Consider the following 11,127-nt stretch of genomic DNA (forward strand, 5'->3'; position numbering starts at 1 on the left):
GTTGAGGTCAGGGAAGGTGTTATCTCTATTTTTCAGAGGAGGAAACTGAGGCTGACAGAAGTGATGTAATTGGCTTAGGACCATATAGCTAGTAAATATCAGAGAACATATTTGAACTCTTTTGTCCTCCTGAGTCCAGGTCTAGTAAGTGGTAGTGGTGGAGGGCATTAATATATATTTATTGATCAAGTGATCCCTAACTTGTTAGACTCAACTTCTGGAGGTCAGGAACTATTTAAACTTTTGTCTTTGTATCTCCAGTGCCTAGTGCTGTCCTTGGCACTTATTGACCGATTGATGCTCTTCATTAGCTGTTAAAAGATTTAAAGGAACAGTTTATCTTGTATCTTTGTCTGGGGGCTGGCAGATACATGACTTCCTGGTTTCTAGGAGTAGTTAAGATGATCCTGATTCCTGGAGATGGGAACAATTTGGGATCCCAACCAACTCAAGGCTTGTTAGGGAATGTGAGAGAAGAGACCACCAAATAGGAGCAGCTTTCTAGCTTTACAGCTTGAAACAGAAAACATGAATACTACCAGGAAGGGATTAAAAGCACTAAAGCAAAGAGGTCTGGTGCTTCCTTTCCATAGTTCACAATTAATTCAGGAAATCTTGTCCCTATATCTTGAATCCTCAATGTTCAGGCCAGAGGATATTGGTTTCAAGATTACGTTTATTAAATTCTCCAAAGTACTTTACACTTATACAGTGCCCCCTAATCACTGGGTCGCTACATCCCTTGTTAATTTGTGTCAACAAGAGGAAAAGTTCCTGTCAGTTTTCCAATCAATTGAAATGGATAATTGGGGGGCTCCATTCTTCATTGTGATGAGATAAACATTCTGAGGATAGTGGAGTCAAAGGCAACGGGACCACCCCTTCCTCTGGTTCTGGCTTAGCCCCTGAGGTGTCCAGCTGAAGTGATGGTGGCAAAGTCTCCCTTCTCTCTCCCATGAAGGTCCTGAGCTTCTCCTAAAGCCTGCTACAGTGCAAGAAAGATTTCTTAAACATATCCCTTCACACTGCTTAGGACATGTGGTGTGCTAGCCCACCTCTGGGACATGAGCACTTCCATAGGGGCTTTACTTCAAGAGGGGTGATTCATGGATGGCCCAGGACAGGAATTCACACCTGGCCAACTGCCATTGCCTTGTTGGTCTTGAAGATGGACCTGGCTGACTGCCATCACAGGGCCCCCAGAAGTATGATCCCCTGCCTCCTCTTCCTGCCTTCCTCCAAGGTTGGGCAGTTCTAGGCCTATTATAATTTAGGAGTCATTTCTTCAATGAACTTTTTCCTGGAAAAGGTTGAGGCTCTCAGAGAGCTTTAGGAGGTTTGGAAACACGAGACCTAAGTTTGAAAAATTCCAGCTTTACTTCTCACTCGCTGTGTGACCCTACTGAGAAAAGTAATTTCCCTCCTATGGGAAATTCATTTTTAAAATGAGGGAGGCTGGGCCAGATGCGTTTAATGTATCATGAGAAAGAGTCTATGATTCTAAGCCCTAAAGGCTCTGTGTGTGTGCGTGTGTGCACGCACGTGTGTATACATACACGCTATTGCCCTGGTTGGTCCACAATGGTTTTCTTCTAATAGTAGGAGCAAGGATGTTGGGGAAATACTGCATCTTAGTGAGATCCAAATCTCAGACTTGAATCTACCAGCTCTGTAAACACTTCACACACATATACCTCTGCTTCTTCTTCACGTAGAACTGCAAGGACAACCTTACTCTTAGAGGAAGTTTGGTTCCTTTACAATGGGGGTCTGGGTCTCTCCTCTGTTTGCTGCTTTATAAATAAAATGGAAATCTCTCTTGGGCTCGCTCTTCAGTAGGTAGGCTTTGAGGTGGTGGGGAAGTGAATCATCCGCCAGTTGGAAGCACTTGCCATCCACCAGAACAAAGAGTCTATAGTCTTGGGGCTGATCCACTTCAAACTTCTCAGCACACTGGGCTCTTAGCTGCTCGGCCAATGTGTCCGACTTTGATGCCAACGTCCGTGCTTGGTTGTCAGGCTCCAGGAAGGAGATGCAGATGAAGTCCTGAAAAAAAAATCTCAAGGTTAGTATGTTGGCCAGTATGGGAGGAAAGGAGAAAAAAAAAAAAAACAAATAAAAACAAGCATTTCTACAGTACTTTGGGCCACTAGGTGGCACTGTGTGGGGTCTGGAATAAAAAAAAGACAGACTTCAAATCTGGCCTCAGATACTTACTAGTTGTACGACTCTGGGCAAGTCTGTTTGCTAAGGGGCTAATAATACTTTGAAAGAAGGGAGGAAGGAGGATGGGAGAAAGGAAGGGAATAAAAGGTAGGGAAGCTGGAGGAAGGGAATGAAGGTAGCCAGGGTAGCCCCCAGCCCCAGTGGGGAACTGACCTGAGCCCTTCGGAGGGTTGGCTAAGATCTTGAGGTAGAAAAAAGTCGGGGTAGTCTCTGGGGGTATTTAACTGGGTTTTATTTAGGTAGCAAAGAAGGGTTAGGGAAAACTAGGGAAATTAGGCCCTCCAGAAGTGCTCCTCCATCCTGGGGGGCGGGGGGAGGGGAGAAGGCACTCTGGGGGAAAAAGGCGCCCAAAACTTTCGCTCTGTCTTCTTCTACTTTCCTCAGACATCTCCCACAAAGGAAGTAGGATGTGGCTAGGAAGTTATGGTAGAGAGTCCTGAGAGATGTAGTTTCCCAGGACTTAGAACCATCTTAAAATGCACATTTTATATTATCTTCCTCACAGAGTACATTTTATAAATATTTTATCAAGTGCTTCTGAAATGTGAGCTATAGTTACTGTATAGCACTTTTATTTTTCTTGAGTAATATGTGTTTTCTGTGCATGTGCTATCTCTTCCACTAGATTTTAAGATCCTCGAGGTCAGAGAAGAGGCCTTATTTAATCTTTGATTCTTCTCAGCATCTAGTACCGTGATGGCAAACCTCTGGCACTTGTGCCCCAAAGGGCACACAAGCTATTGCCTGCCAGAGTACATTCCTGGAAAGGCGGAGGGACTTGGGGAAGCTGCTCCCTTCCCATTCTCTACCGTGCTGAGGATATTTTTTCACTTCCCTGCCCCTCTGCCCAGCAGCTCAATGGGAATGCTTCCTCCCTGTCTGGAGTAAGAGGTGGGGTGGGGCATAGCACTTCATCTCTAGGAGGCAGGGCATGGCACATGGTCTCTAAAAGGTTCACCATCAATGATACATTGTCTTGCATAGGGTGAACTTAAAAAACAAGAACTTATTATCTCCCATCTTAGAATCACTACCATGTATTGATTAGTTTCAAGGTAGAAAAGCGGTCAGGGTTAGGCAATGGGGGTTGGGCAATTTGTCTAGGATCACAGAGCTAGGAAGTATCTTTTAGGGGAAAACTTGGGTGTAATGAGAAGGGCATTGGAACTGGACACAGAAGACCAGGGCTCAATTTTAGCTCCACTACTAACTGAAATTGGTATTGTTACATAGCAAGTAATAACTGACAGGAGCAAGAGTTGAACTGAGATATTCTGATATCACTTAAATAACTGATCTGTCTAGAACCCCCCAAAGCAGTCTCACACTTGCCTCCTTTGCTTTCCTTCCTATCAATTCATTCAACTGTACAGTCAAAGAATAAAGGTCAGTTTAAGGAATATCAATCCAGAAATCTTAAGCTTTTCCTACTTTTATGCGTTGCCTTTGAGTGAGAAAAACTTTTTTTATACATTGAGTGAGAAATAAACTTTTTTTATACATTGCCTCTGAGTGGGAAATAAACAGCTTCAGTAAGATTACTGGCAGTAGTTACTGCCTTCATAACCTACAGTTTTGCTGCCCTGCCTCCCTGACTGTGCTAACCTTCTGCAGTATTTATAGAATTGCATCACCTTAGGGACTATACTTTCCACTCCACTTCTCAAAGACCGAACTTACCTTTCTTAGATAGCCATGATCACTAGGGCAAATCCTTTAGGTATCTACTCAAGTCCCTCAGCCTTTAACTGGCCTAGCTATGTCTAGGATGATTGGGGGAAATGGACCTTTTCTTGTTCATTCATTGCAGATATCCTGTGGGTCAGGATAGGAAATCTTTCTCGAATCAAATAGATGACTCCAACCATTATGCCCACGAGCACTGCATGGGCTGTCACCTGAAGCTACCCTGCTAGACCATTCACCTGCACAGATGAGCGAGAGGCTCGGGCCTTGTTGAGGGTCCGGCGGCGTTCCCAGCGGTGGATGGAATCCTGGACCTCCACACTGAGCTGCCTAGTGACAGTGATCTTGTCGTAGTTCTTGATATGTTCCAGGGCCCCGTAGGTCGTGGTGAGATAATAGGAACCTACCAGAACAAGAGGAACTCATTAATAAACAGTTGTTAGTGGGTGGGTAGGGAAGAAGGAAACAAGGATACAGTTCCTGGGACTTGATGAGAAGACCCAAGACCCAGTTCTCCAGGAATATTACCATGTAGCTCTGCAGATGTGCTCAAGGTTGAGGGGAGGGCAGAGAATTATTTTTGTAGACTGTGGGACCTGGAATCCAGAGTCTTGGCTCTGCCACTGCCTCATTGTTTGGCCTTGAGCAAATCACTCTAGTTCTCTGAGTCTGAGTATCCTCATCTATAAAATGGGAGAAATGATATTTGACTAACCTACCCTTTAGGACTGTGGTAAGGATCAAGTAGTTTCCTATTTAATTCAATTCAATAAATATTTATTAGGTGCCTGCTATGTGCAGAGCACTGGGCTAGATGCAGGTAGAAGTGTAAAGTTTATATAAAAACTATCTACAAAAGGCACACAACACAAATGGAAAACTATAATATACCACCTTATATCAAAACTGAATTAAAGTTACAAAATAAATGGATACATGAGATTGAAGAGGAAATGATATTACAGATGGGGATTCATGGAAAGTTTTTTTAGAGGAAGTAGAATATGAGTTGGGCTTGAAGATATGGGTAGGATTTCTTTGAGGGGGTTGGCTAAACAATGTGTCTAAATCAATCATTTAATAAGTATGTACAATGTGCTAGGAACTATGCTAGGCAGCAGTGATATGAATAAAAAAATAAAACAATTCCTTCTCTCAAGGAAGTTACAACATATACATATGTAAGAATATGTAGAATAGATATGTGTGTATTCAAAACATACAAAGTACTTGACATAGGTATTTGGTTGGTATAGCATTTGTTTTAATTTGAACTAATTCAGACAGTATTATAATTATTATAGGCAATGTCCAAACCTGAGCAAATAAGAACTCTCCAAATATTTAAGTCTGCTTTTATTTCTCTAATTAATGTTTTGTATTTAGGTTAATATAATTCTTGTGTATCTGGACTACCAAACATTTTATACATTTTTTCATCATTTTGATATTTCTTATTAGATTTTGCTAGAAATGTGCAGAAAAAGTAATGATTTTTATATCTAGCTACTTTATTTAAGTTAGTAATCTTTATAATCCAAGTGTATTTCTTATAAATAACATTATTGAATTCTACTCGATCTATTTTTCTACCCTCTTCCCTTTTATGTACAAATTCATTCCATTCATTGTTATGGTTGTTCATTATGAGTTTCCATTCATTGCAAGCTCTGCTTCTTTTCTCTTTCACTCATGTTGCCCTCTTAACAAAGAACAAAGGAGTAGGGAAAGAGAAAGAATCTTATTTAAAAAATAAGACCTAGTATTCTATAATTGAAGTACTCTTGTTCCTACTTTTTTAGATTTCACTCTTCATTAAGCCTAGACATTGATCTCCTGGGTTTACATGATTTTTTTTATTCCCCCTTTATGATCAATCCTATGAAACTGAAATTTATTTTGCTTATGGCTATTTCCCATAGTACTCTATTTTCCCTCTTATTCCCCTTCCCTCCAACACACCCCTTTTCCCTGTTCTTGACAGTTTCTTGAATTTAATGTATTTTGACAACAAATTCTCTGTGTATGTGTGTACATGTGGGTTCAACCTGTTTTTTTTTCCTGGGACAGATAAAATTGAGGTTTTGAGATGTCTCTTCCTTCTACCTTTGCTCTGTTTGTATAATCTTTTCCTTATGTATCCCATTCATGTAAAACAGGAAGTTATTCCTCTCCTCCTCCATCTTTCCCACTTCCTCTCCATCCCTTCTCTTCTTTTCCTCCCATATTTAACTTGGTTTTGTCCAAAGTTTTGGGTATTGGTGGGACATATAGGCACACAAGGGGGGTGTAGTCAGCTGGTAGGGAGTCTAGAAAGCCCTATTGTTAATTAGATATTTAGTGTGGGCATTTATACCCTAGAAATTGACAAATGCTATAAGTCAGAGCTTTATTGTTTTGTTGATTGTCTAGAATTTAGAATGTGATGGAGTAAAGGTTAATAATACAGATTAAACTTGAAAAAAATGTACTTTAGGTGAGTAAAGTGAACCCTGACTGGGCTGGGCTAAGCTGAGCTAAGGGACCAGAGACCTGCCTTCTTGGCTTCAGTCAACCCAGCCTGCCCCGTGGTTGGCTCCAGCTGAGCCCCATGAGTACACTCTACCTCATTCCTTGGATAATTCCCTGGATTCTGGATCCCTACCCCTACCCCTTCCCCCTAGGTATTGGGGAGTGGAGGCATGGGCCCTACTACAGTGTAAAAGCCTCTAGGAGGAAGGATGGCACAAAAGGAATATCTCTAAATAAAATGGACCCACTTCTTAAGGGATCAAAATTCAACTTTGGAAACCTTTATGAACAACTGAGAACAAAGAAGCTATTTTAGTATTGAAGGAAATTGCAAAGAAATATTCAATACCAGCTAAGATATTGTGAAAATGAAAAAGAAAATGTAATGGAAGAAATATGGTCTAAAGCAATTGAACCTGGAACAGAAAATGAGAAAATTTAAACCAGAGATGTTGCTACAATTGAAGTAATCTTGTCTCCAAGGCTAAGATAAGAAAAGCTTGTTGGAAATCAAACTATAATATATCAGCTATAAAGAGCTAAGATTACAAATAGCTTAAATCTTTGGATTTCAAGAAAAACTACATTAAAATAGTTATAAATAAGAAGTAGCTTCGGTTAGGAAGAGCAAGGGGATACACCCAGTGTGAGAGTTATGGGTCAGAAGACACTTGAAGAAATTTTCAGGAAAGACTAGAGTAAAATGAAGTTGGCAAACAAACAAACAAACAAAGAAAAGTAAAGAAAAGAAAAGAGGACACAGAGAAGAAAGAGAAGCTGAGAAATAATGACCCAGAGAGCCGAGATCTTGAAACAACTCCATTGTGTTAGCTTTGGGATATCATGAAAAAGGCCATGTATTTCTGAAAAGGAAAGAATAAGAATGGCATTACACTGTCTTCTGGATGCTGACAGATACTTCTGGAAATGTTGCTGCCCTTGTTGTGTTGTTCATCCAACATTTTAGAAGAGGACTAATGGCAACATGGATGATGGCTTGACTTGCAAGCAAATTGAATTTAAGTGATACAGAATTGCATAAAGCCATCAGTCTCACTTTCTTTTCTAGAGTCATCAAAGTCTGATAGCAAGACAAAATCAGAATGACTGGCAGTGGCCCAGGATGCAGTGGGAGACCTTGGTGTCTGATGTTGGACCAAACTTTAAGTGCTCTATAGTGCCTACTTCAGCCATCCTTCTTGGCTGTTGGAACAAAGTGCTCTCATTATTCTGCCAGGTGACGTCTTTACCTCCCTGGGGCAGACATTCCCTAACTCACCATTGGATATGAGGTCTACTATTGGTTCCTCTCAACCTGGTTTACCCTGCCTGCCAAGATGGTCTTACTGGGATGTGGCTGCTGCGCATGCTACAGCTCCCTAGAGCCACCAGTGAGAATGGATGTAAGGGGGACACCAAAGATGAATAAGCAGCTTGAACAGTGCTCCATAAGCCCTCACACCAGAGGTACTAGTCCTCTCAGAACTGTTGGATATAGAATAAAAATATGCAGTGCTTTAGTTGGGTACAGAGTGGGGTTATTGCCATCTGGGACAGATGGAATGCTTTGATGGTACAGAAAGAAAGCTAAATATGGCCCCCAAATGCTTTAAAAACTGCTATGGAGAAAATCATCAAAGAGTAATCTATATAAAAGGAAATTATGGGTGAGAGAAAGTGGTATTTTTAAGACTTTAGTTGCTTCAAGAAATAAGACACTATTATGGTAGTAATGGGGAGGAGGCTTCTGAATATCTTCATAAGGTATAGCACCTCCAGGAAAAGCTGCCTATAGATCCTCTAAAAGTTCACAATTTGGGATTTACTGCTGGGCTTTAGGGTTTGTGATGGGCATCTCATATTACCAGCTAGAGAGGAAATTGCCCAAATAAATAAAAAGGAAAAAAAGAAAAGAGAAAAAGATGATTGGAGAACATAAAGGAATGAACTACTCAGCTCACACTACCAAAATTCTTTTTAGTAATCCTCAGATGCAGTGGTTAAATGATGCAGACTAACAACAATTAGGCACACGTTTCTCAACGTATTGGTAAGTTGGTACAGTATATATGAGTTTTGAAGCTGAGATAACCAAGACAACTCTTAGAATTTAGAGAAAACATTCAGTTGGCTGCTTAGACACTTGCTCTTAATGGAGGAATGCTTGTCCCTGACTTACAGGGCAAGATTCTTCTTCAACTTCACCTACAAAATTCCCTTCAAATTCTGTTGGTACTTCTAGTGCCTCAAGAGGTATGGAAACAGAGGCAGTAAATGAAATCTTAGATGACATTCCAGAACAGGAAGAAGATTATCTAGATTCAACTTTAGAAGATGAAGCACTAGTTATTGTCAAGTACTGGATAGCTTGGGGAATATAAAATCAACCAGTCAGAAAAAGTCTTTTTTCCCCCCAGACTTTTTGTTCAGTGTAATTTTGATAGCATTAGGGTCTGAAAAGGATGTATTTAATATTTCTGCTTTTATACATTGCTCAATACATTGGTATTGAGGCTTTTATGTCCTATTATATAATCAGTTTTTGTGAAGGTGCCCCAAACTGCTGAGAAAAGGTATATTTCTTTCTATTCCCATTCAGTTTTCTCCAGGAGTCTATCAAGTCTAACTTTTCCAAAATTCTATTCACTTCTATACTTTTTTTCTTGTTTATTTTTTGGTTTGATTTACCCAATTCTAAGAGGGGGAAGGTTAATGAAGAAGCAAGAAAAAGTAGATGACAAATTGAAATAAGTACCTCAATTTTGGTGCTTACAAATTCTAACTATAAAAAATCCAGTTCAGTTCTTTATTTATTTTTCTTAAAAAAAAAAAAAAAAGAGGAGGCAGCTAGGTGGTTCAGTGGATAGAGAATTGGTCCTGGAGATGGGAGATCCTAGGTTCAAATATGGTCTCAGATACTTCCTAAGCTGTGTGACTTTAGGGAAGTCATTTAACTCTCATTGCCCAGTCAATATATAGTATTGATTCTAAGATACAAGGTAAGTGGGAGAAAAGGGGGAGTACAAACTAGGATTAGTTTGGGATGCATGAGATGATAATAGATAATATAGAATAAGAAAAAGTATTCAGCTCTTGTGTTAGCTTTTTTTTTTTTCCCCAAAGTAATAATCTTGGTATTGGAGAGACCAGAATAGAAATGTGGGCTAAAATCCAGCATAGATATGGAGATTATAAGAGAACACTTGGCCACATTTAAAGAATGACATTGACATTCTTTAAATGTGGCCAAGTGTTCTCTAGAAAAGTATCTAAACAAGGACTCTGAGGATGGTGAGGGGCCTTGAGACCAAGTCATAAGGACAGGTTAAAGCAACAGTTTTCTAAGTGTGTCTGGAGATGCCCAGATGTCCCCAAAACTCTTGAAGGGTGTCTATAAAGTAAAAAAAAAATTCATCATCAGGTGTTTTAATTCTGAATATGGTAAACATTGATAGATACAGCCCACATAAAATGAAATATTTTGGGGCAAGGGTGCAATAATTTTTAAGGGTGTAAAAGGAATCTCAAATCAAAAAGTTTGAGAATGATGGAGTCAGAGGAACTAGAAATGAGAAAATTTAGAGGGAGCATGAAGTTTTCTTTGAATTACTGAATGCATGTAGAAGAAGCATTAGACCTATTCTGCCTGGCTCAAAACAGAAGAACTAGAAACAATGGACGGAAACTGTGGAGAGACAGATTTATTTATATCTGATATCAGAAAAAAACTTGCTAATTATAGAGCTATGGAAGAGTGGCATAGGTGCTAGGTGGCATAGTAGAGTGCCCAGCCTGGAGTCAAGGAGACTCTTTCTGAGTTCAAATCCAGCCTCGGATACTTACTCACTTTTGGCAAGTCACTTAATCCTGTTTGTTTTAGTTTCCTCATATACAAAATGAGCCAGGGAAGGAAATGACAAACAACTTCAATATTATCGTCAAGAAAACCCCAAATGGGGTCACAAAGAGTTGGACATGACTGAATCAACTGAGCCACAAGAAAAGAATGGGCTGAGTTAATGTGTCCTCCTTCAGTGGAAATCTTTGGGCACTTGTAAAAGTGCTGTTATAACAGAGATTCTTCATTAGGTGTGGGTCAGACAAGATGGCCTCTGAGATCTCTTCCCACTTGGAGATTCTGTGACTTTCTGAAGGTATGTGTCATTTGGATGACACTTTGGTCACTTGACTCTTTGGTCACTAGGTGGCAGGTTCCACCTTTTCAAATTTTTCAAGTTTCCAGCTAAGAGGATCATACAGAGGTTTTCTTCTGAAAGGGACCTTTGAAGGGAATAGGCTGAGAGGTTAATTGGCTTGCCTACAATCACACAATTATCAGGGATCAGAGTCAGGATCTCTCTCTAGGATCTCTGATGTTTTTTCCCCTAAATCAAGCTGCTTCTGAGATATCAAAAAGCGAAAGAAGAGATGTCAAAATCTCTGGGTTCTGAGCAACATGGCAGATTTGGCAGGGATCAAAAGTTTCTTTCTTTCTCTCCCTTCCTCCCTCCCTCTCTCTTTCTTTCTCTCCTTCTCTCTCTCTCTCCCTTTCTTCCTTCCTTCCTTCCTTCCTTCCCTTTCCTTCCTCCCTCCCTCTTTCTTTCTCTCCTTCTCTCTCTCCCTTCCTTCCTTCCTTCCTTCCTTCCTTCCTTCCTTCCTTCCTTCCTTCCTTCCTTCCTTCCTCTCTCTCTCTCTCTCTCTCTC

General features: G+C 40.3%; 1 protein-coding gene and 1 pseudogene across 1 annotated transcript in view; one reads left to right on the forward strand and one right to left on the reverse strand.

Annotated features, from left to right (window-relative positions):
• Window positions 1-658: 658 nt before the first annotated feature.
• The window catches only part of RIN3 (Ras and Rab interactor 3), a 177,943-nt gene continuing 167,474 nt past the window's right edge, over window positions 659-11,127 (reverse strand). Inside the window, exons 9-10 of the mRNA XM_044659998.1 lie at window positions 4,152-4,315; window positions 659-2,046 (exon numbers count right to left, since the gene is read on the reverse strand). Coding sequence (XP_044515933.1) covers window positions 1,738-2,046; window positions 4,152-4,315 — 473 coding nt within the window. The 3' untranslated portion in view covers window positions 659-1,737. The remainder of the gene's footprint in view (window positions 2,047-4,151; window positions 4,316-11,127) is intronic.
• LOC123236608 lies at window positions 6,633-8,804 on the forward strand (annotated as a pseudogene).

Source organism: Gracilinanus agilis, chromosome 2 (genome assembly GCF_016433145.1).
Source record: "Gracilinanus agilis isolate LMUSP501 chromosome 2, AgileGrace, whole genome shotgun sequence".
Lineage (NCBI taxonomy): Eukaryota > Metazoa > Chordata > Mammalia > Didelphimorphia > Didelphidae > Gracilinanus > Gracilinanus agilis.